General features: G+C 40.7%; 1 protein-coding gene across 1 annotated transcript in view; it reads left to right on the top strand.

The window, feature by feature from the left end:
- Positions 1–6,080: 6,080 nt before the first annotated feature.
- LOC122776846 (glycine-rich protein DOT1-like) overlaps positions 6,081–27,107 on the top strand; it is a 37,936-nt gene continuing 16,909 nt past the window's right edge. Inside the window, exon 1 of the mRNA XM_044037593.1 lies at positions 6,081–6,507. Within this exon, the coding sequence (XP_043893528.1) occupies positions 6,320–6,507 (188 nt within the window). The 5' untranslated portion in view covers positions 6,081–6,319. The remainder of the gene's footprint in view (positions 6,508–27,107) is intronic.

The following is a 27,107-nucleotide window of genomic DNA, read 5'->3' as shown; positions in this document are numbered from 1 at the left end:
CAGTGATTTTAGTGGGAGTGGACCTCTGTATAGACACGATCGCTCTGGCACGTATACTGTGCTCATATTGAAGTAAAACTCTTCACACAGCTGGGTATTTTCCTTGGAAGCGGTTTATAATATGGTCACGGATTTATTCACTTCACCCTCAAATTGAAGGAAAATAAATAAAAACAAAGTGAAGCTCCTTCGTGGTCCCTAACATCAGCTGCTCTCGGTCGTCCCAGAAAATGTGGATTGGTTTGCAGCACTTCCTGTTTTTAAGTCTGTCTGAAGAACACATCTTTTCCCTTTGGCATCCAACTCGGCGTCCTGTGATTTGTTTGTGTTTTTTCAGCGTTTACTTCATTACTGTACAGCATTTTGGTCAACTATGTTGCTTTAAACACTTTATTATACTATGTGGATGAAATATTTACGACATAACCCAAATGACTCACCCACTGAGGGCTGGATTCAAAATCTGCCCCTTAATTTCATTTGAGGTGAAGAAAAACGACAGCAAACAGCCACACACAGTAACTGCATATGTACTGTATATAAACCCCCGCATTATAATGATCACAAGCTTTTCTTCATTGTCGTCATCATAGACCTGACTCAGTTTGCTGTGCTGCAGGATTCGCTGGGACGCGGCCCAAACACACTGCTGACAAAGACCAAACTTTCCCGTCACACACATTACACTAATTAACTCGACATCATTCAAAGGGATGAAAAAGGTGGCGCAACTCTTTTGTGCGGCGTAAAAATAGCTTGAGCAAAATGACTTATAAAATGATGACTCGCCTTTTGAGTAACAAGCGACAAATTCAATCAGGGTCTGAAATGTAAATGTATTATTATTGTTTTCGGGGTTTTTATTTAGCTGCGAATGAAATGAATTATTTATTTTGGGCTCAAATGTCATCGAGCTTATTGCTGTCATGCTTCCACAGGGCAAGGAGGAGACTGAGGAAGAAGATAATAAAAAAAAGATAAACAAGATCAGGTTTTTGTCATCCTTCCTGAGGTATTATGTGGTTTGTAATTGTAGAAAATAACTTGCATCACAGACGGAGGAAGCAGAGTAAGGAAGGAAGGAAGACAACAGGAGTACAAAGACCCTGAGTTTCTGTCTTACAGTTTAATTTGAAGACCCAGACTGAAACAAAGACAAAGACTGAAACCTTCTGTCCGATAGACGGCGGCTGAAGTTTAATAATCCTGCTGCCATCACTGGGAAATGAAGGCGTGGTTTTGCAAACGTTTGAGTCCAATATTCTTTCATGGATGACATATTTGTGTTTAGTTTGAAGCCATTTTGGAATAGAAAGAAGGAACTCTGCTTGTTGTACAAGGGCCACTGATGTAGTGCCGCATATTCATGGTCAAAAACATAAAGCAAGAACAGCATCCTGATTCCTGTTGACAGTGAATTATTATATGTGGAGTTTATGATTAAGATTAAGTGATAATCTCATGTTTTTTTACCCATTAAATGTAAATCACAATATCCAAAGCATGGACTTCACACAATGCTTTTCTTTCTACTACATATAGTTACAAACAACTTCAATTAAAATGAGAGCAGATAAATGTTCCACCTGGTGGCTCATTTACTAATTTTTAGATCATTTAATTGTTCTATTTTTAAATGTTTTAAAGGTCCAGTGTGTAAAATGTAGGTGAAATCATTTTCATTTGGCAAACATTGAAGATAAAAAAAGATTCTTTTTTTTTAAATAACTCACATAGTTGTTTTTTTTATTACACCAAACTTAGCCTTTTTTATATTTTTATATATGTGGTTATTACAGTAATTTCTCACGAATCAGCTTCTTTGTCGCCAGAAAGGGAAAAAGTGAGAAAAACACCTGTACAAAGTTTCCAATTTTTGGCCTGTTTTTTTTTTTTTTGCATTGAAACAAAACCTCAAATGTTTTTATTTAAATATGTGTTATACTGTTCACGTTTCTAATTTAACAAGCACAATCTGGTCTAATTTGTAAATAACTTCCAGATATTGAAAGTTATTCTTGAAAAATGGACAAAAGCACTTACTCATAGGACATTTTCTGGTCCTTTAATGGTTAAAATAAGCGTAGGTGTTAAAGGGTCAAAAGAATATTACAAATAAAATTTCAATTCAATACATTTTCTAAACTGTTCAGTCCTACTACAGAGGGCTGAATCTAATGCATTTGCTGCTGGGAGAGAAAGGTAGAGAAATAACAAAGGTTAAACATCAACAGCATATGGTCATAACTATTAGGCACTAAAGTGTTTTAGAGAAGGAAAAGAAGATGATGTGGACATGACACGTACAGCTTCATCTGTTGCTACCCGCAGACTTAGGCAGTGGAAATGCTGATTGAGTTCCACTCCACATATCAGTCATTCAGTCAACCATTCACGGCTGACCAATAGGGTTTCTCTGCCCCGGACTGTTGCTCGGGAGTGAAGTGGTGCGCTGGCACTTTGCTCTTTTTAATCCTCTTAAGCATTCAAACCCTCCGTCGCGTCAATGAGTCAGTCTGTCAGGGCGATCAATTCCACAGTCGCAGGTTTCCTGAGGGGCCGGGGCCTGTGCTGGATTCCACAAATCATCAGCCCCTTCATGATAGCAGATTGAAAAGAGATGAGTGGGACTGCTGCCATTATAGCACAGACGAATTTGGCTGTTGTGTGGTTTGTTGTGCTCACTGTGGTCAGCGAGAACTCGACAAGGAAATGCCTTCCTTAAAGCTAGATGACTAAAATCATTTTATAGGTGAATTGTTGTGTTGAAAACCCAGCACACTATAACCCTCAGGACACAATTTCAGCCCCCATATATACACATATACACACATACACATATTTATATATACTGTATATATATACACACATATATGTTTATTTGCTGATTTTATGATACTTGACGTGACATTTCATGAACAACATCTGCATGCAACAACAATAATACAATAGTGATGATCACTTTTAAGTGATGATCATGTAGAAAAAACCTCTGAAGTCAATATAAGTTGGCATTAGATTCTTCTTCTTCATGATTATGTCCAGGGAGTACAAGAATATCCAGGCTCATGCATCAAAGTGATCCACAAAACTCCAACTGTGCACAGAGAAAAGTGGACACCGGACCTTTGGCTCTCAAACGCTAATCTACCTTGTTGCTTCTGTGCTGTCATAATATTCTAAAGTCTGTTGGTTTGTGGAAATGAATAGGTAGAAAATATCACAGACATTATTAACAGAAAGATTTGTTCATATTTCATACTGATGTGTATATATATATATATATATATATTTGTATTTATTCTTTCATAGAAAATGTTAAATCTAACTGAGGTAGATATCTGCAGATGAGTTCCCACTCTGTGGATAGTTTACTGTCAGTGTGCTGAATAAATTCAGTATTGTTACATTTCAGTGGCGGTGATTTAGTCTGTAATGTCTTGGAGTACACCTCAGCAAGGTCTTCACGGTGATATTTTTGTGATGGGTCCTATTTTTTTTCCATTGTTTACAAAGATGGATCGTGACAGATACTGTAGCTCCCATCCCCTGTGTGAGACTTTGAGCTGTGGGAGGTGCTACAGAGTTCCCTTGGCAACTAAAACATGTATACAAACGAAATCCTTCATTCCAAGTGCAATACTGTATTCTCAACTCCACAATGTGACCACTAAGCTTTTAATCCAGGGCTGCAGTAAAGAGCAATTTTTAATGTAATTTAACCCTGTCGGTGTCAGTTTTACTGCTTTGTTATATATTGTCTTTTATTTTGATCTCTTGTCTTTATGACTATCGCTTAACTTATTTGAACTGTCTGTGTCTCCCTTTGTGTTGATGAGCTGAAGGAAAATTTCCACCTTGGTGGACAATAAAGTTCCATTCTAATCTATTCTATTCAATCTCATGCTAACACCGACACTTGCACTTGACTGCACCGATGTTTTCACTAACCTGTTTTGTTGTAGTCGTAGACTGCTGACTGAGCGTATACAGACGTTTCTTCAGTGTTTATAACGACCTTGTTTTTGCTGTGCATGTCACACTGTTTTTGTTGCAAACACAGCTGGAAACACAGGCCCTTGATATTTCCGAAATGTGAACGAGGCACTGTGTATTTTTAGCCGCAGCAGACGTATTAAAAAGTGTGACCAACACCGAAATAAAATTGGTGTGAAACCAAAACAAATTGTGAAATGTTGGGAGCTGAAAGAGGCTTAGAGGGGGAATTGTGTTTCTCTTTATCTTCTACAGCTGCTGCACTCGTTTGTCTCTTCCCTCTATGCTGAGAAAGACACTGCACATGAAGCCTCGAAGTTTGCTGGCAGGGTTTATTCATCTCTATAAAACCTGGCCTCAGAGGGAGACACTTGGCGTGGAAACAGAGAGTGGACCCTTTCCCAGTTTCTAAGGCTGTCGGACACTGCTCGCACACTGTTATCTGACTGGCTCTGATGTTATTGTGGTGTTGAGTAGATTTAATATACTTTTCTCACGTTCTCTCTCCCTCTCTCTCTACATTTTTCCTCTTAAATATGCATTTCACAGATTACCATATACTGTATGTGCTCACATTTGAGCTGTTTTGCAAGTCGACGCTGATCAGGTTTTATGTTAAATCAAATATGGCAAGAACGATAAAGTCTATTAAAACCTATAGGTCTGAATAAACTGTTTTTGCACAAGTGATGTCACGGCCCCATGAACCCACAAACCAAAAACACGCTCAACGAGGATCAAAATACTATACTCAAAAACTGAACTTTCACTTGGTGGCGTGGTTTTCAGGCGGCAGGACTGTGACGCACGTCACACAAGACAAGGGGAAAGAGGACTATTTATACCTGATGTAGGGGAACACAGGTGAAACCAATGAGGGGCGGGCTTAGCAATCTCAGTGGCGGGAAAAATCACACAAAGGGAGGAAGTCAGGATCGAAGAACAGCAGGAAAAGATGAGCACAAAATAAAACAGGAAGTGCATGACAAGACTGAACACGAGTGACTGTAACTAAACCTAAAGAGCCACAAAGGACCGACATGAACGAATGACAAAACGTGAAACACTGAACATGATTACATTACAACATTAACATTAACCATTTTGTTTGTGGTGAATCTGACAGAAATCTTCATTCTTGCAGCCGTCACACAATGTGTGTGTTTTGGGATTCATGTTGTATTGAGGACCAAACATTTTGACAGCATATGGTTGCAGTGAGACCCATTCATTTGATCTTCTGGCCGTCTCTGAGTGTACACAGGCACACACACACACACACTGGCTGTTATTAATCTATAAGGCGTCTCCTTGGCTTAGTTCCTCCATATCTGCACACTCTTTTGAACATACATTTCCAATGCATGACAACAAATTTGACAGTGGCACCATGTATGTTGGCTCTCCCATGCTCCAAAATAACAGGAAACACCCGGGTTCTCTCCCATCAGATCTAATCCCTTCATTAACTCCCTTGTATGTCTTACGGTTTTACACCTGCCAAATTTTCCCATCAACTCTGACGGCCATGAGGAGAAGATGGAGGCAAATCACAATATTCCTCATCAACAATTGTTGTGTCATTAAAGATGTCATGAAATGTGATTTTTTTCCTTTGCATTTTATGAATGGAAACAACAACAACAAGCCGTGGACTACAACTGACGACTTGTAGTTCCGCCCCCCTCTCTGCAGATGGATAGTATTGGTTGGGATTTCAGCTCCTCCCCACACATGAAATGCTTATTTGAATATGCCACAGTTTCACTGAATTCATTATGATCACTATGATGACACCTGTATGTCACTTTTCTGGAATCAACATTTGACCTCAGTACTGAGTTAAGTGGATATGGACATGCCAAAAACAGTGTATGTTGTGTTTTTGTGTCAGATTCTCATATGTGAGCTCCTTTTAATTCATGCCTCATTCCTGGTTGTATCCTTATCTTTCCTCCCCCGGGTGTCATTTAACTTTAATTTAATCTAATCTAAAGTCGCTTTTCCCCTCTCTCGCCTCTCACGCTTTTATCTCCACCTGGCGTCGACGTGACCGCGCGGCGCGCTCCCGTCAACACGTCAGGAGGAGGCAGCCCTTCTGGTGCTGAAGCTGACGAGGAGGAGGAGGAGGATGAAGATGATGATGGCGGTGTTGGAGGAGCAACGTTGAGTTCGCTCTCCCCCCTCCCCCTTTTTCCCACTCCTGCCTTTTTTTTTATTTTGATTACATTTAAAACACATTATAGCGACATAAGAGATAACACCGCCGACTTGACCTGATACCGTTCGCCGCCTCCCTCCTGTCTCCCTAGCCGAGACCGAGATGGGGAACGAAGCGAGCATGGAGGGCGGCGGGCAGCCCGGTGAGCCTGGATCCGCCGTGATGATGGGAACAGCGATGCCCGCAGGACCCGCAGCTGGACCAGGGGCAGGACAGCACATGAAGCCGGTGAACGGAACCGCTGCCGGCGGAGGGATGGGAGTAGGAGGCCCCGGGATGGAGATGACAAGGTAGGAGCAGAAGTGGTGGACGTGTTTCGGGTGAAGGGGGCTCAATAGTCAGCATCCCAACGCGGAAACGGTTGACGGAAAGCGGGAGCATAGATGTGATTCGTGCCAGGTGTTATTGGGATGGAATTACGACGGTGTTTCAAAGTGTTTCCCCGTGTCCGTGCAGCGATGTTTAAAGATGACTTACAGAGGACTGACAGCCCCGGGATGCTGAGAAGGGGAAAAAAACAAGAGAGCTGTCCGTGGTGCTGATATACTGGCAGCGGTTCATTCTGAACACGCGTGGGTTTCACAGGACAGGTTTGACATTGTAGGTTAAGGTTACTGCCACTGTGCTCAGTGTCATCGCGGAAACGCTGTGCTGGGGTTTTTTTGTCTTTTTTTGACCCCGTCGTGCTGTGATAGTATTTCCTCGCTCCTTCAAACACACACATCATTGAAAGCCTTCGTTTTTTTCCTCCCACCCCTGATTGTCCTTTAAAATCTTTTACTGGAAACGTTGTTGTGGTTCATGTTAGAGATGTGATGCATTTGCCTCCATATACTATCCATTCTTTCCGCATGGGCGAGGGGAGGGTGCGCTCTGTGTGTATGTGTGTGTGTGTGTCCCCGTTAAAGGGGCTTGCCTGGCTTTGTAGGCGCGCGCGCGTGTGTGTGTGTGTAGTCCTGGTACTATCAGCAATACCACCATTTCCCGCTACTGACAGACAGATGATGATGATGCTTGTATAGCGACACATACCTTGAATCACACTCACAGCTCTCTACAGTACGTGCCTATACATGCAAACCCACGCGTTTACGTTTCGTTCCCGCGCCATCATTAGATGTATGTGTGTTGAAAATGGAGAGCAGCAGAATGAATCAATATGTTGGGTGTGACATTTGCTGCCTTTGCATCCTTATGATGAAGCGGTGTCAATGCAGCGATGCAACATCCAAACATTCGTTGCTGTAAGAACGACGTAGTAAGACATCACATTCAAACCGCACTATATCACATCACACCGTGCACGTGAGACACAACATACACTGTATTGTATTATCATCATCCAGTGTGTACCACGTCATTGCATAACATGTATGTCATGTGTCCTAACCTGATATAGCATGATGTCCTGACATAACTGTACAGTAGACACAAACAGGAGTATAGGGCTACAGCTGGCCTACACACACACACACACACACACACACACACACACACACCGCATGTGTCATGTGACATGTCCAGGGTTTGATTCATGCCTCTGTAGAAGAGCAAAGCAGAGCAGCATAGACCAATCCACGGTTATATAACACAGGGAAGCAAATGACTGCTCCTGATGAACGACTGGCCGTGCTCTGATGCATTATCTGTGTGTTTACTGTGTTCAGGAAATACAATGTGATTTTTTTTTCTTGCTTTGCTATTTCTATAAACTGCTTGGTTGTGCAGACCTGCAGTCTCAACCATCGCCGTCCATCCTTTTAATGGCATTCGGCGTAAAAGCCTAGGGTTTTTTGCAGGATGCAGTGCCTGCACGCTAAGTCCTATACTGGCGTAATGCAAGGCCATGTGAACAGATTGAATCACGTGCAGAGCGTGTTCACCCCCCCTCCCCACCTTTCTTACTCTTACACACTCCCTCTCTCCTCTGCACTGCTCTGGCTGCCTGCTTCTGTCCCTCTCCGTCGACCACCATCTCCTCTGCACACATGTACGCTTTACTTCTCCTTCCATCTCTCTGTACATTTCTTCCACTCTATACAAGAAAAAAAACTCCCCTTCTTCCTTCATACACCACTCTCTTTATATTTCTGCACATTTCCCTGCCACACTCTATTATTTCCATTTGTCTCAAAACTACTGTAACATTCATGCTGATTTATTTTCTATCAAGGAAGAGGCTTTGTCTCTTCAGTGTCATTCCTCGTCTTCTTCCTCTTTTTTTTTAATCAGCTCATCTTGTTAAATCAGTGGGATGCAGTTCAGTTACAAATATTATATTTCATGGAAAGAAAGAAAGAAATTTGGCATATCTGTGACTCCGGTAATCAGGTTTTAAGATGCACACACATTGTAATATTATATAAAATACCCCCCAAAAAACATACAGTATGGGTTTACTTTTCCTCAAATGCAATGGTGTTGTTGCGCATCTGTTATACTGTACACTTCCTCTTCCTTCCCTTCCATCTCTCGCTCCCTCCTCACACCCCTCTCAACCAGTAACCACAAGCCCATTATAATGGGATAAGACCCTAGTGCTATATAGGTTAGTGAAGTACAGATAAGGAGAGCAGCAAAATAAGAGGGAAAACCGAGCGGGAACTGAAATGGGAACACGGGAATGGAGAGAGGAGGGAATAGAATCTGCTGGAAATAGATCAAGTGCAGTCAGCGATACAATGGTAGAAAACCTTAAAGAATACTGGCGTGGGGGGGTGGGGGGATGATGGAGTGATTAATCAAAAAGTGTGTAAACCTGTTATCCCCAGTCTGAGATCACATGAGAACACCCTGCAATATCAACAAAAATCCATCATATATCATCACAACAACTGACCCAATTTATATCTATGACCTGAAATTGGCTCGGAACCACCAATATCATGATTTAAAACTTGTTTTATAGTTTTACTCAGTCAAAAATACTCTGACAATGACGAAGTATCGTTTAATTCTTCTCTTCTTTTTTTTCTTCTTCTTTTTTTCATTTCTTTTCTGCACATGAAGACTGGGGCTAAGGTCAGAGAAAGATACTGATCAGACGGGATTGCTCTATAAAAGGTTTTCATATCCGATACATGGGCTGGTTTCAGTGATCCGCTGAAAGGATGCGGTGTGAAACTCAGACAGAAGAACAATAGATGGTTGGATTAAAAACTCGAGATCTTCCTCTTTTCACTTCTGCTCTGAAAACATTTCATGTTTTGTTCAATCACACCGCGAAGATGACTTGCAACGTCATCATATATCATTAGACAGGAAAAAAACCCAAAACAAAATAAACGAGTAAATTAGGATTCTAACTGATACTAAAATATATGTATTAACAATATATCTTTATCTTTTCCAAAAACATTGCTCCATCTTACTTTACTTACTCGGAAAACATCAGGGACGTAACCCAGCACAGAAGACATGAGAACTTACCTCTCTTGTACTGTAGATTCAATCTGTTCTACGGAGCTCATGTTTTCCCCGACTGACTCCATGACGCTGTGATCACAGGACCACACTAAGGTTGTTCCTTATGAGACTACATAGGTCTGTGTGTGGGGCCACTGTCATGAAGGATGCAGGATGAAACTGAGATCAATCGCACTCCTCCCTGACTCTCCCTCTGGTTCCCATGCGTTCATCACTACGTCTGACGACAGCTTCATTTGCAGAAATGCACCACACTTCGCTGTTTTCTCGCAAACACACATCAGATTTGTGCCCTTCATCGCCTTGATGAACAGGACGCTCATTATCTGAGCCAAGAATGCCAAACCTTCACTTTCACAGCACCCAAGGTGAGTCGGTGCTGCTTATTTACCACATCACAGGAATTGCTTTTGTGTGTGTGTGTCTGTAAGTCTTTCATAAAGACTGCAGACTTCTCCAGATGGATGTAGCAGAACTTGACTGGTTTGTGCCAGTTCTATGCTGATGACGCTGCTGGATGTTTTCCAGTTTCAGTCAGAAGTCATTTTCCCTCTCTTTCCTGTGAGCGTCGACGGAAGAGCTCAGACAGCTGCACATCTGGAGACACGTGTGACGTTTCCTGAGAGACCGCGTTGTTGCATGTTCGCCGTGAGACAAAACGGTGAAATATACCTTTCTGATGATGTTTTTTTGTATTTGATATTAACATTTCACTACGTTATATGATCTTTTTGTGCTCTCGCAATTTAAACGTGTGTACGCTAATGTGGATAATAAAGGTCCAGTGTTTACACGACTCTTAAGAATGTGTGCTCAAGTGTATAAGCGTTTTAAAATCAAAATCATTATTTATTCGTGGCCTTACAATAAGCCTTTTATATGCACTTAAGTCGAGGGCTTTGCTTTCCGAAGGCGTCCGTGTTACTACAGCAGCCCAAGCAGACAAACTAGCTGGGGTATTTGTTTTGCATTTTATAACAGACTCTTACTGCTCCAATGACGATAAACCTGATGCCTGATGCACTTGGGGAAGGAAGGCGTTTGATTGAGTCTGCAGTCTCACCATTAGATGCCAACATTTCTTACACACTGGACCTTTCACCTTTGAACACCTAAGCCTCAAAATGTCCGCCTGGACCATAAAAGAGAGTGTGATAATATAAGAGTGCACGGACGAGTAAAGTGACAGAATGTGCTAAAGATAAACATACGGGCACAACATAAAGACAATATGGAGATTCGAATAAAGACAATGAATCAGGCAGTGTTATGAATACAGAGTGGAGGGCTGGTAGAGCTGCAGCACACGTGGACCAACCCCTTACCTTCCTGTGGCGTCACATCTGCCCACACTGACTCATTCTTGCAGATTTATTTGTCACGTATTGGGCTTGAATGTGGGATGTGCATTTATGTAAATGAGTGTCGACGAATGTGTGCATGTGTGAGTGTTTTGCATGCGTTTTTTTCTTCTTCTTTTTTTTCATTGACGTACACACATCGGCGAGCGTCCGAGCGACATGTTGTTGACAGTATACTTATCTGTTTAAGTGAGAAAGAAGGAGAGAATGAGAGCGATGAACAGGAAAGGAGGGTGTGAACTTGGAGTGTGTTGGATTTTTTTCTCTCCCTCCGACTTGCTGAACACTTGAGACCAATTTTCACTTTCCAGAGAGAGAGAGAGAGAGAGAGAGAGAGAGAGAGAGACAGACAGACATGTATTGATCTATCGCACATGTGTGCTTGTGTGAGTGAGTGAGTGTGCGCGCGTGCCTGTGAACATTATGTGTGACTTAATCTTTTCAGGGCATGTGGAGCAGCAGCAGTCTCGCTCTCTCTCTGTTGTGTTCACTGTGATTGTTCAGTTCAACCAAGTTTGAGAGGCTTTTTGCTGTCAGTTCTTATCAGAGTGATGTGTGTGTGTGTGTGTGTGTGTGTCCCCTCATGTCAGCAAAGGAAACAAATACTGTATTCTGTGATCTGCTGAGTCGGCTGATTAAAGTCATCTCCATAATGACCTTAAAAATGAGCACACAAGATGATGATCGGGGGTCTGAGGGTGCAAAACGAAAATGAGAGCGAGCATGTATCTGTGTGTGGGCGTGTTGGTGTGTGTGGGCTTGAGAGATGAGATTTTCACAAATCGAGTGTGTGTGAATGTGTGCGAGAGCAGGCGAGAGAGGCAGCCAGACAGAGGCTCTCTCTATATGTTTACACACCTCGTTATCAGGAGGCCGTGTTTGCAGGAGCCTCCAAATACTAAATGCGTTTGGAGCGGCTGCAACAAGAGATAAGATGGCAATAAGAACAATATCCCAGCCACAGTATTAGTTTTCAGCAAATCGATGCTGCCGCTGGAGCTTATGAGTGAAACCTGCAGGAGCAGATTGAGTAGAGATGATGCCTGAACAGGATGAGGGAGGAAATCTGTGGAATAACCAGTGAATATTGGATCATGTGTTTGATTCTGTAACCAGGAGATTTGGGAGGAAAGAAACACTCAACTACAGTCACAAAGTCAATGTGTACAGGTGTTAAAAACTATTTATATGAATTCATTGTCAAACTTTTTATACCAAGCATCACCTGAGAAAATGTTTTATTCTTCAAGTATAACCTAATTGTCGCGAATGATAAAATACAGTGGTGTAAATAGGTCGAGTAAAGTCAGCTACAGACTTTTCACAGGAGGCAGATTTATTCCTAATTAGATCATTTACTCTCTCGTCCTCCTCCTCTTCCTCACACACACTTCACACACTGGTATAGTGAAATTCGATTAAGATAGAGCGAGGGGTGCATATACAGTGGAACGGTATTTCTGATTCTACCACCAGAGGAAGCTCGACTGCATGAAAAAAAATTAAAAAAATAAAACAGCATGAATTCTGACTTTGTTTCAGCTTGAGCGTTACGTCGCATTTAAATCTGTACGAGGAAGGATCAAAAGTCCAAATGACTGAGGCTCCCTGGTCCTAGAGAGCAGCGCTCAGTGGGGATTTGTAACAGATACCAATACAGCCGACCCTGACCTCATGTAGCGAGCAGAGGGCAGCGCTGTCAAGTGTGAAGCACCTCAGCGAGCGCTGCTGCTGGTTTCCATAAGGACGCCACGATGGGACACCGAGACCTTAAACACAGTGGGTCCATGTGTCTACAGTCGGGTCAAACAGGCCTTTGAAGGACTTACACTCAGTTCATCTGATCTAATCCTCTATCAGGCTCACTCTGCTGTGGTTATTTTCGGAAAAGGTTCAATTAGCTTTTGTTTTTCACTGTAAAAAATAACAAAGTCATCAGATAAGGTCTGGAACATAATCATTAAAATGTTCTGAAAAAGAAAACATCAATTATTGATTCAGAGGCTATGGAATGAAACATAAACTAGGGTTTTTACTGCATGTAAATCTGTGATCTGTAAATCCTGAATAAAGAAAGCCAGTTTTTGTTTTTTTTTGGCGCATGAGACCACATTTCCACTGACAGACACTGGAGACGTTTATATTACCTTTGGAAGGGCTCCAGAATGACAGATTCAGTGTTGTTTTACATGGATCTTCACTATCACAGGAGCAATTTCACAACTATTGGCGTCACACGGAGCATTTCAGTGTCATGTGATCTGACTCCAGGTTGAGAGGTCTTCTCACTCTGCTGCCAAGAAATCCTTTCTGGGCAAAAGCTCTGCTGTTAACAAATTGATCGGCTCAGGAGGTGAGCGACAACCCAGCGCGCTCTGAACATCTGCAGGGTCGACGACCACAACCGTACAGCTCCCCTGCCTTTGCCAGAAACCCGCACAATGGGAGATAATTAATAAACCAGGTCTCGTCAACCCAAGAACACCAGGCAGACATGGACATACAGCGGCCTGCACTGAGATTTACCTGCGTGCAAGTGCCAAGACTGTTGTCACATGAGTTCACACACAGCTGACTCCACACTTCTCTATTATTGTGCTTGTAAAGTGAGACGGCTGTAAACAGATTGGAGTATGACTGCGAACACAAAGTTTCAGAAGTTAATTCTCAGTCATTCAGTTCTGAGTCTGGCAGTTCTCCAACCAAATCAACCTGTACATTACAGCGACAAATTTAGTTGAAAGTTTTAAGCACGTCCGTTGAGGCCAAAAGAACGCTGAAAGCAATTCAAGTCAATAAGGTTAGTTCCCTTTTTGACAAAAGGTCATTTAGAAGTGATTTGTCGCCATTTGACCTTTACAGCGTAAATGTTTTCATTAGTCTTGGTTTCAGTGGATGGTTTTTGTCCAAATGCTGAATCAAGGACAGTTTGGTGGCTATTACAGACAAAAAAAGCCAGGATGCACTGAAGTTTATTTGGCACTAAACAGCACATGCATTTATTCTATTATTTATTATTAGCATAGAATGTGTGGAGTTTGCATCTTTTGTGTGTGTGTGGGTTCCACTTCCTCCCACAGTCCAAAAACATGCAGATTCGGGATTAAGTGGGACTGGTTGTTCATTTCTGTACGTTGGACTTGCGATGGACGGACTGGCCACTTGTCCAGGGTGTACCCCACCTTTAATCCCACCCTACGTCAGCTGGGATTAGCTCCAGTTCCCCCACAAACCCTCATGTAAAGCAGGAGAAAATGGATGGATAGAGACTCCAGTATAGAAAGTCAAATTCATTCCTGTGTTAAAACAAAAATGTACATTTTTCTGTACCATATGCATTACACTTACTTGAATAGAGACATTTGTTTAACATCTTTGCCTTTGTCACTTACATTTTCTCTGAAAACTGTGGCCTGCATTCACTGTTTCGCTTCATTCAGTTGGGGACATGTTTCCCCCTGACTTTCATTTGTTTGTCACAGAATATTATGCCGCGCTCGGCCATTTTTCGCAACTGCTCGAGTGAAGGTCACGTTGTGTTTTCTCGTTATGTTGTCGCCGCCTGGCAGTAAATGTTGCCTGAGCGTGTGTTTGTGTGTGTGCTTGTCAAAGTAGAGTAGTACACATGCACACACCAACTTGAAACTGAAGTAGCAAGGTGTGTATGTGCGGTTTTTGCTACTTCACAGATTCTTTTCCTGACATATTATGAATCCTTTAAGATTTAAAGCTCTGTCATTTAGCCTTCACCATGTTTATGCATAGATAGTGGGTTAAAAAGGGAAGGAAATCTGTTCTTCTTGACTTTGTAATCCAGACTTTCAAATCGAGTCCTCTAATTTGTCTTTTTTTTGTATTAGCAGTTATGAGTTCCTTTGTTTGCTGACAGAGCAGAGCAGAGCGACACTTTCCTCTGGATGGCACAGTTTTCAGCTCTGCTCCTGCAGTCATTTGCACACAGTGGGGGGTCTGGCAAAAAAAAGCAAGACACTGAAATTGGATGTTGTCGTTAACAGCGTAAAATTAGGGAAAATGGGATTTTTGAATTTAGGTCACTTTGGCTGATGTGATCAAATGTTTGCAAGTACATTTTCACTTTCAAAAAAGGGGCCTTTGATTCATTCTGAGTTAAAACATGCTCAAGCACGTTTAAACGCAGCTGTTTCTGTTATTAGAAAACAATTTCAAGATGCACATTCAAAAACTGATTCCAACATGTTTGTTAAGAAACCAAAATGAGCTAAAAATATTCAGAGCTTGAATGAGAGTGAATAGAAAAAAAAAACAGTGGGGAAGTGTAAGAGCTTCTGATTTTCTCTCCTCTGTCGATGTTTGTACAACCAATGAGAAAAAACAATGGTAGAATTTAAGAGCAAGGTTTTTCTGACGTGTCCATCACATTCAACCCATTGTCACAGGAGTTCACTCGGCTGATTAAGCTCCACACAACTCTCTCTGTGTCTCAGTACTGCAGTGTTTTCACCTTTTTATAACATGACTAATGGAGGCAAGGTGGAAGCCGCTAGTGTAGTGAGACACAATAATGAAAGGTTTTAGAAGTGGATTTGTATTGCTAAAAACAAATCTGGATGTTCAGTACGACTTCACAGCTGTGTTTCAATCACAAGCACAATTTTGGAGCTTCCTGATCAAGATGTGCTGCTGTTTCCTTCACCACGCAGCTCCAAGTTTTTCAGGATGCAGTTTGGACAAGTAATGCAACATTAACTATTTAACATCTAAGCCTCAAAATGTCCGTCTGGACTTTTAGACTTATTTTAACCATAAAAGGGCAAGAAAATGTCCTGTAAGTAAGTGCTTTTGCCCATTTTTCAAGAATAACTTTCAATATCTGGCAGTGATTAGTGGTTTTACAATTTACAATTTGAACAGTATAACACACATTTAAAAGGGTATTTGACAAGGATGTTTTCCTGCAACAGCGAATGTGAAATCACCGTAATAACCACATGTCAGCTTTGACGTGCAACTTCTCAGCTTTCAGAAACCGCTGGAAAGAAACCGGCGTGTAATTGCAGTAACGCAAAGTGTTAAAGGGTTAAAAGACAGATTTACAACAAAGTATTATCAAAATAAACATCAAAAGACAGCATCGCGTCTTCCTCTCCTTTCTTTCTGTCTCTCTCTCTCTGTATTAGTGAGAGTGGGGAGGGCCGTGGGAAATAAAAGTAGGTCATAGAGAACACACTGTTTTGGTAATTACTCTGAAGTCCACAGGGGCGATAGAGGTTCCGCACTGGGGCTTTAAATGTCTTCATTTTCTCTAAAACAGCGGGGCAATGTGGATGGTGGGCGTAACCAGAAGAGAATTTATGAATCTATGTGTTTTTAAGCAAAAATGGAGCAGTGCGAGTGTAGCTACAGTATGTCTGTAACTGTCCTTCTGAGCGAAGCTTGAACAGGTCTCAAACATTTTCACAGCCTCCAGAATGTGTGAAATAACTCCTAATATCACTGTTAACTACAAAGAGTCACTCACAAGAATATGATTCCACTAAATGTCAGCAGTGGACTGTCAGTCATTGCTAAGCGTAGTGCAGCATGGGATCAGAAGTCAGTCTGTTACCTGGTGCTTTTTTTTTTTTAGTGGAACCTGAGCTGATACTAAAATGTGATGTCAGAGTGTCGCCACTGGAAGAGTCATGAGCACGATGTCCGACACCAGAATCAAACCAAACAATCAGTTCAGTTGAAAACACTTCTGAAATGTGTGAAAGCCGTATTTTAGTTCAGTGACTGTGTCAAATGGAGTCTGTACCCCGGTCATGCAGGAAACACTGAACTAATCTTTTTTAATTAACTGATTCTAATGATTCAATACAGTGAAAAGAACTGTTTTGCTCGTCACTACTTTGTGTGTGTCGCATAGTGACTGCAGTGACATGCATGTATTTGTAAATCATTTTTTATTTCTAAATTTCTTTACTCAACTGCTGTTTTTTTAGATTATAAATACTTAATTGGATGGAATAAATCTACACTGTCATTAGGCTACAGTACTGCTGTTTGAAAGAAATCTTGAATGATGATAAAGCACAATGCTGTCTCCCTCTGTTTGATGTGCAGCTCTTCCCAACAACATAGTATAGACTGTCAATGTATCATGTGAGTGAAGTGTGTTAGTGTTGTGTTTGCACATGACTTCTTGTTCTTTAAACAAAAATCTCCAAAAATATGAAAATAAATTAACAATATAGACAATGAAACTGCTTCAGCCATAAAAACGTTTCTTTGTAACCAAATATGCTGTTGACGATAAGATGTTAAATGTAGGCTGTGTTTCTGTGGTGAAGTGAACAGCCGCTTGTCAGCCTGCAGCTCTACAACACCTCCATCCTTCTGAGTGAGGGCCTTTCTGAGCAGTCTGTCCCCTTGTCTCTGATTTTGTTTGACAGTCTTGTATTACAGTTAATGAGCATTTTAAGAAGACAGACAGACAGACAGACACTACGAGGTTAGCAGGGCAGACTGTGGCACAGCAGTTGTGCTGTGGCTCTGTAAAGGACAGGCTGCGTATCCTCTCTGTCACACAGTAACCTCATAACTCCAGCCGTCTCACTCTTATTGATTGTATTCTCTTTGTATTGAGCAGAGACAGAGTCCTGTGTGTGCTCACTGAGTTTCACGACCTTCAGGCCTCTGCAGCCATGTGCAAACCCAGGATCTCGTTCCAGACATGATCACCTGACATTCAGGAATTTGAATTCCTAATCACAAACACACTTTCCATTAATTAATGCACCAGTTAAGACCGTATTGTTCATCAGTCATTCAGAAGGAAAATGATCATGACTCATTAAAATGACTTCAGTTACAAAAGTTACATCTTTCCAAAACTGTAACGATCTCATCTTCATCTCAAAATAGTTGTTTGATTACTCAAGAGTTACGCATGTATGTTTACATGCACAGGTTAATGATCGAAGGCTGTAGTCCGACTAAGACAGGTGTACCAGAGTACAACATAATTGGTTCAGCACACACAGAGCTATGAGGAATGCACTGTGGTAAGTCCTGTTTCAGGCATGGTCCAGGATATAGCAATCATTTCATTATTTACCATGTTATGTATGATGTTATGTATTTTTAATAACTTTGGCTGACAGTTATGATCCTAGTCCACGGTCTGTCTTGTCTGTATGTGACATTTTACAGATTCAAATGTGCGTTGTCGGTGTTAGGCTAGCATAATGACGTGCACCTGTTCCATGTGTTACCCAGGCTTATCTTGAGACCAATGCTGATTTTCCAATCGTCATTCCACTGTGATGCTGTGTTACAGGTAATACTTCTGAGCCCCTTGTGTCAGTTGTATATGTTTTATTTGTGAGCATGTGTGAACTACTGTTTTTTTCCTCTTCGTTCGGAGGCTCGTGCTAGCTTAATTAGTCCGCAGTCCAGCGCTGCAGCATTTAGTGTTGCGTTCAGGGTCACCTCGTAAAACCCTGTTAATGTGTTTTTCGCTTTCATTTTTGTTTCATTATTATTGTATATGTATATAAAATATATAAAATACGTATTGTGTGAATGCAAATGTGAAAGTAATATCACTTAAAGCACTGTAATGAATAATAGCTAATAGTTTACACTATACGATAACACAGAGTTATAATAATTTCTTTGTAAATTATTTTGGGAGAGAATTTTGGTTCATGCACAGCATATGCACAGGCAAGAGTAATCAGACTATGAATCGCACTATCCAGGTATGTTAGTCCGACTAAGACTAGCTCGATTTTAGTTGGACGAAAGTATTGTCTTAGTCTTACTTAGTGTGGACTGCATGTAAACACACTGGCTGTATTTCATCTCCATGAAAGAACAGTTTTAGCAAATCTGAAGAAGATTGCTTCTATGAGTCTCCCCCTCTTGACCTGCTGTCTTTGTACAATACTGAATAAGCATTTACTCATGATGTCATGAAAACATGTGATCACAACAGACAAGAAGCTTCACTTAAAATCGTAGCAAACACATCATCAACAGATGAGGTTCACGATTGTGCAGAAAGGATTTTGCTAACAAAGGTGTTTTTTTTTGTTTTTTTGCGAGTTTAGCAGCAATCTGTGTCAGGAAATAGAAAGTGTTGACAGAGGTAGTTCCTTTTTAATATTCCTCTGTCCTGTTACTGTCATCTCCGAGTGTGAGCAGCAGCACATATTAGTCCATTTATTACACATGCAGCTTGAAATGGGTGCTGTTGTAGAAAAAGACGACAGTTGAAATGTGAGGAGGGAATAGATAATAAAATGATATCAGATGAAAACAAGACCAGCAAAATGCAATTTGACAAAGGGTTAGAGACAATTTTGAGTATAACAATAAGCACTTTCCTCTATATCAGTGTGATGGAGAATTTGACTGTAAATTAAATCACATTAGAAAAAAATGATTTGTTCCATAATGAATGATTAGAAATGATGACAGACACTGACTTCACATTGAGCGGCAGTTTTAGGCATTTTGTCTCTCTCAGTCTTTCTCAAAGATGCAGTGATATCAGAGCCTCAGCGCAGATGGATGTACTTCATGTTTGCTAAGTGTGGAAGGGACTCATTGAAAAATTGAAAATTTTCCATCTCGTTACTGAGCAACATGGCTCAATGAATGGACATGTTGATCTGATTACTATTGGATTGATTGCCATGAAATATAATATTCCTCCTCAACACGACTAGTAATAACGCTGGTGCTCTCGTAACCTTTTTAATCAGGTAAAAAAAAAATTAATCTGATTGTACAACATCAAAGCAAATGATATGTATCTGGCACAATGTCATGCAGAGGAAGCAGAAGCAGCTTCTCATCCAATCCCTGTGTTATCTCCAAAACAGCTGAGGCTCTATAGAGCTCATTAACAAATGCTGGTATTCACTAAACAAAGACGGTAAGCATGACTTTACACCCTAAATTTCCGCTATTTGAGCTGAAAAAAAATCACATTAACAGTGTGATATTGCGAATGTTGAAGTTATTATGCTGCAGACTATATCATGGGATTAAATGTATATAACAAACAAACCATTAGTAGTTGAAGAATTAACAGCAGCACAGCAATCTTTTAAGTAGAGTTTTTTTTAAAAACTGATTATTATACATGCAAAAAAAAGCTTATACGTATAAGTAGCGCATACTGTCAATGAGGAGGAGAAGCCACAGGACTATAAAGATAACTGTTTATATTGTGGACGCTGGTACATGCTTGCACACACGCACAGCCAGTGATTGGTGGTCAGTCTTCGCCTGGGTGTGTGAGTGTTCTTTCAGAAGGCCAGTGGACGATTAACCTCCCATTATCTCTATAAAATAATCAAGAATATATATATATATATACTCTGTGTATACATCTGTGCATGTGTGTGTGTCTTTTTTGTGGTTGTAAGGACAAGTTTTTGGTTGATAAACCAACATTCTGAGTACATTTTGATTGACTTCTTTAAGATAGGTTTAGGTTAGGTTCAATTATGGAAAGACAAGATCTGATAATCTGATCTTTTGACATTTACAAGAAAGCACCTTCATGTGCTGATAAACTCTCTACTTTTGTTAGGTAATAAAATAAATGGATTGGAATGTTGATTATCTCTGAGATTATTGTAGATTGTCCCTTATCTTTCTGAATTCATTTGTGAGAACAATGCTTCTCCCAACCTTTCTTTGAATTTAACTGCAGTTGTCCTTGTTTGCGGTTTTTAAGTAAAGTAATTTTAGCCACATTTATGTATCAGCCTTTGGAATTATTTTTAGCTTCTGGTTCTGAGAGCTTCTGTCTTTGTTCACTTTTTTATTTAGAATCCAGGTAACTTTCAAAGCTTTTGGAGGACATCTGCTTATTTTACTCTGTAGTCATCCCATTGTATTTTGTTAATAAGGCTTATATTATGTTAAACGATACAATGCTTAATTTAAAAATGTGAATTTAAATTGATTTCCTTTAAAGTTCTTCTAAAAATATCTCCATCCAGGGGTTGTTGATATTGACAAACATCCCCGGAGCCATGCTGCAAGATCTATGCTGAGAATTTTTATGTTACTGCAAATGCCTCACTTTTATACGAGTGTGTGTGTGTGTGTGTGTGTGTGTGTGTGTGTGTGTGTGTGTGTGTGTGTGTGTGAAAGAGAGAGTGGAGAATAAGGGTGGGGCAGCATTCTAAACAGGGTAATTCCTCTCTGAGCGCCGTAACCTCTCCTCTCCCCCATGTTTTCTTCTCTAGCCATTTTCTTCTCTCCCTCACTGCTTTTCCCTTTGATTATTTTCACATCAGCATCACTTTGTCAGAACATGACTGCTTCCCTTTCCCCCGCTTTGCTGATATGACCGAGGCAGCGGCTGCAGTCAGTCAGTCAGCCATCAAGGTATCCAGACAGCCAGTCAGTGCAGTGAGGCAGACATCAAGGTTGTGAAGTATTCAGTCGGCATGTACCGTAGATCTTTCAATACGTTAGAAGCAAGTTAACCTGTCAAAGTCTTGGGATTATGGCCACTTGTTGTTTGTAAGTTTAAATCAGCGTTAATGTCATTTGTTCTTTTTTTAATGTGGCAAAATGTTGGCTAGTTTGTCATATTTGACAGCCAGTCAGTTATGTATTTATTTATTATCCTGATCATGGTTTTGGTCACATCACCCAGCCTTGGCACCATTAAGTACTCCATTTATTACTCATGCTGCCGTCCAACCAGTCATGGCAAATCACACAGTAGACAGCCAGTATTAGAACAGTCAAGCACTGATTCTGTCAACAGCAGGTTAGTGAGTCAAGCAACCGATCGGCCAGAGAAAAAAAATCATCATTTTCAACATCCTTTTTTTGTTATAGCCTTTATTTGTCTTTGCTGTGGACTTGAATCGAATTACAGGGGAATTGATGAGGCATCCTACTCCTCGATCAATGTCTCTGTATGTGTGTGTTACATAATGAACGATCAGTTATGCACTGTGGTGTTGATGGCGTCAATAGTCGTTGAAAAAAACGTCAGCCTGTTCACATATAGAGAGGTAACTGTGGACCGGTGTGTACATGTGTTTTTTCGTCACTCAGTTCACATAGAAGAGCACATCAGATGAAACACACGCTGTGTGTGCATGATCGTTGCCAGGACACGCACATAAACGGACGCGTCAAGGAAAAGCGACGGACAAAAACGTTTGAAACACACAAATGTTCACCTTTGCACGGAAACCCACGACATGAACAGCGGTTATTTTGCAGCCACCTGCTGAAAATGCTTTAGAAGGTTACCAAGACATAGTGTGAGCTAAAGCTATAAATAGATGTAGAAGTGTATTAGACATCTGGCTGACACTGCTGCAACACCTGGGTGTTGTAGAATACAGCCAGCGCTCTAACTGTTGGTCTCCAGCCTCTCTGGCTGTAAATCAAAAGGTAACTGTCAGACACTCGGTGTGCTGGGCTTGTGCTGCTTCAAAGTGAATATGAGAAATGTTATTGTGGCTGTGGTGACGCTGGAGACATTTACTTACCTGCATAATTGTTGCTTTTTGCAAATGATAACATTCTTAATATGAATAGCATCTCAGTGTCAATACAATATGACTTTCGTGTGAAAGTGATGGATCGTCTACTGTTGTCTGTGAAGGTTCTCGGTCATCCAGGTCATAATCATCTTCAGTAGTTAGCTGAAGTATAGATTCAACCCTTTAATACCTCAGTCCGTCTGGACTTTTTGTTGTTGTTGCTTATTTTAACCATAAAAGGGCCAGAAAATGTCCTGTGAGTAAGTGCTTTTGCCCATTTTTCAATATCTGGCAGTTATTTACAATATACTGCATGTAAAATAACACTTAAAAGAAAAGAAACACTACATTTTGTGTGTTAAATGTGAAATTTGAACAATATAACTCTTTTTTGTCTCAATTTCCAAAAACAGGCCAAAAAAATGATGACTGTCTCCTCTCTGGTGACAAAGACGCTGATTCTCCGGCTTCCTGCAACAGCGCGAGTGAAATTACCGTAATAACTACACGTTGGCTTTGAGTTGCAACTTCTCAGCTCCCAGAAATTTTTTTCCAATGGCACAAACTGCCGTATAACTACGGTGATGCAAAGTGCGCATGTGCAAATGTGTCGTCTGCGCTCGGTGTTCAAGGGTTAAAAACTTAACTTAACTCTACGTTGATATTCCTGACGTAGCAGATTAGACGGTCTACTGTTCAATCTATTGCATACTTACAACATTTTGACGATCAACACACCGCTAGAAAATAAAACAGTTTCTCCAGGTTCTCGGGTTTCTTTCCACACACTAAATACATGCAGCTTTTTGGGATTAGGCAGATTGGACACTCCAAATTGAATGTAGGTGTGAGTGTGAGAGTGAGTGGTTGTTTGTGATGGACTGGCGACCTGTCCATGGTGTACCCTGCCTTTACCGCTATGTCAGCTGGGATTAGCACCAGTGCCCCCACCACGACCCTCATGTGGAGGATTAAGCGGTTGAAGATGAGTGTGTGAATGCGAAAAGAAACCATGAATCTTGTCCAATGACCAAAGACCAGTGTCTGTGTTTAGTATCTGCTTCTCATCTTGTTTTTTTTGTAATAAGAGATTAAATGACAGGAGTCAGTTTTTAAGGTGACGGAGAGCAAAATTCATCTCAAAGCCTCAGGATCAATTTCTCTTTAACTCCAGGTCAGTGTTTGTGGCCTTCACTCAGCGCCATGCGGCATGATTACAAAGCACTTGTTACCACGGCTCCCTGTGCCTTACATGAACTATCATTACTACTCTTGACGTTAGCACAGCATGTGTGTGCATTTACTGTAGATGGTTAGGGCCATGTTTCCTGACCCTATGCATTAATATTTGTCTGCATGATTGAATGTTCACGCCTCCAAGTCTGTTTGTGTGTTGATGTGAATGTTCAGTATTTGAAGCTTCAGTTCTTTGGAACCACTGACCTCATTTAATTAATAATAATAATAATAATAATAATAATAATATATAATAATGACTGTTACTCCTCTATGATATGAACACTGTTCTTTCCTTTTTTTTTGGGAAGAATTAGAAATCTTGGACATGTTAGAGTTCCATGCTAATTCAGCTGCAAAAACTCGAGCTGCATGACAAACAGATGTGCTTGAATTAGTCGTGGTTGGTCCGTCTTAGAAGTGCTTATGCTGTGATGCTTGTAGGAGTGATTTAAAACATGAAACAGTGCCGTCTCCTCTGTCACAAAACTGATGAGATTTCCTTCCCCCCCCTCTCCTTTTCCCATTTAATGACACATTCCTTCTTTACCACACAGCATTATCATCACCATCAGCTGAAAAGAAGAGATTATGTGCTTTGGAGCTTGAATGCATATAACGGCCGCAGCTGTTATGTAACTTTAGCTTAAGCTTTAAGTGACACGTGAGATCACAGCCTCACTGTACGATTTATTACTGTAATTATAGGCCCCGTGCCAAATGTGGTGTTCAGTGAATGAAAGCTGGTATTCATTTTTCATGTAATTAACTATTAATATAATGTATTAATGAGCTAATGTTTGCGAACCAGACAGAAATAAAACAATGCACTTAAAGTGAGCGGTTGTTGATACCTACTACAGAACTAGATTAGTTTAAATTGTGCCACAGTGGGTTGAGGCAGGTTTTCAAATGAATGACCTGGTGCAGTCATTGGTTTGAGTGAGACAAAAACAACTACAGTGACTTATTCCCTTTATTAAAATTGTGAAAAATAGAGAAAACGATCACAGAAAACCAGTCTCTCTTAAAAACTGACAGGCAGTGAATCCTCACTGTGCGCATGTTGGCATGTCTGCATATTTTCTTTATCAGCGGCTTTATCCTGTTTTCATTTGCTGTTACAAGGGCCATGTTTCCCATAAAGCTTTATTCTTCATTCCAAATGTATGCAGAATACCATATAATACGTGTATATCTAGTTATTTGCATTTATTCATTCCACTTGTCTACATATTGGGTATGCTGTATGTTTGCGTGTAGATGCCCAGTAGACTTGGTCTCATAGTAACCCCAGTGTTGTTTTGAGGAAGAGAAAAGAGCAGCAGCTGCCAAGCTGATCAGCTCTGTGACACAGGTGAGCGCTCTAACCTGTGCTAGATGATGGACTGGCTTCACGTGTGCTCGTTTAATATATTTCACCTTGAAGAGCGATAATAGAAAGTGCTTAAATTGGCTGCTGTTATTCAGTGAATCAGTCAGAGAAACAAAAGGAAACAAGAGCCTGGGAATATTCATGTGAATTCAGAGAGAGGAAGAGAAAGGAAAAGAGGACAGAGCGAGCAGAGATATGATTCAGAAGGCGACCCAGCAAACTGCTCGTTCAGACAATGAGTTTTCGGTCTGAGGTGGAGAGGAGTGACTGCTCTTCTGAGACAAGGAAGGAAGTCACTGAAGAGGGAAAGCACCCCAGCACAAAGCCTGCAATATAGAAGCCAAACTATAACTTTAACTCTAGCCAAGTGAGTATGACTGTTAGTTTTCTGAGCTCCAGAGATTATGACTTTGTCTTGTTTTGCATACTTTTGGCTAAAATAATGTATGTATTTTCAAAGAGTTGTCTCAAACACAACACAAATGTGTATGTGAAACTCTTAGATGTTACAGTTTCCTATATCTTCTTTTAATATCATGCCAGTTGTCTGTTGCCTTTAACAAGGAATCTAAATATAGATATATAAATATCAAGTGCAAACGTCAATTGACTGTCACTAGCTTGTTGACATTGTCTGCTGACAGCGAAATAAGTTTGTTTCCGTTTTGTTTGTTTGATTTTTGAGTATTAATTGATCAAAGAAACCAAAGTCACACTCGACAAGTTGGTTTCTAGTCTGCTGAACGTCAGCCTCACAGATGTTTGCATCAAAAATGAATGAAAATAAGGCAACTTCAGCTCAAAAAGTTCATGAATTAGCCTTAGAGTGAGGGAACAAAGCAAAGAGGAATGAAAAAGAGACAAACAAAATAAATGGGAGTTGAACTGGAGGGAAAGCAGGATGAAGTAGGTGGCAGAGAATAAATGGGCCGTACGAAAGCATTCTTGTCAGCAGCTCTTTGTGGGAAGAAATGGAGGAAGAAGAGAAATAGATGTTTAGTTTGGGTCCACCAACAGCATAAACAGACCTGTTTTGCCGCTGCTCATATTGGAATGTACTGGTCCAGGGGGAAAACAATCAGGTTCTCTCTGTATATCAACCCAGAAAATGATATTATGACTAAGACTGAGAAGAAAAAAAGAGATTCCCCCCGCCCACATTTTCTTTATCATACTCAATATGCGATATATAAGCATTATGTCACTCCACCAAAGCCTAACAACCCTAAACATTTTACGAGCGTCTGCTTGGTGCAGTGTCCGCTTCTTATCTTTCATTTTTACAATTATTTCTGTCCATTGTGTAGTGGGATATTGACTGACGTACATATTTTGGTTTCTGTAGGACACAGTGGTTTTGACTTGATAGACTTGATGGAGGTGAAAGTTGAGTCTGACCATGTTAAGCTCAGCCTGATACTGAGGCCTCTTTCAGACATGAGTCTTATGTCTCATGCCACAGTAGTTAATAATATAATAATAACAATACTGGGGGCGCTCTAGAGCTTTTGTCTTCATCTTCACAATCACACAACCTTAAACTGTCAATGTCACTCTTACATGACCAGTAAACAAACACTATCTCTATCTCCAGACAACAGATTAATGGTTATAATGGGATGTGGGTGAAATCACTTTGACTGAACAAGCATGATCACTGAGTCATTCAGCGCTGGTTGCGACACTGATAATTGTCCCCAGTGAAATGCTGAGGTGAAGTCTGTTCCTAAAATATTTGGGCTGTCACTTACGTTAGCCTCACTTTCTCACAGCAATTAGTGCTGGTGTCTTCCTGAAAATGAGAATGAGTCACCAGATGTCTCTTTGTTGTGTGTCTCCTTATCTTCTTCTTCTTCTTTTTTTTTCTTTTTTCTGTTGTTTGGTTTTCCCCTTTTCATTTCATGTGGATTATTCTATGCTATTTGTTGCAGTGCTGACCTTGAGAATATTATTCTCCAGGGAGATAGCATTCAGAATGTGCCATCAAAGATTTA

This window comes from Solea senegalensis, linkage group LG11 (assembly GCF_019176455.1).
Source record: "Solea senegalensis isolate Sse05_10M linkage group LG11, IFAPA_SoseM_1, whole genome shotgun sequence".
Taxonomy (NCBI): domain Eukaryota; kingdom Metazoa; phylum Chordata; class Actinopteri; order Pleuronectiformes; family Soleidae; genus Solea; species Solea senegalensis.
The sequence above is the reverse complement of the archived record's forward strand: the minus strand, read 5'-3'. Positions and strand labels throughout refer to the sequence as shown.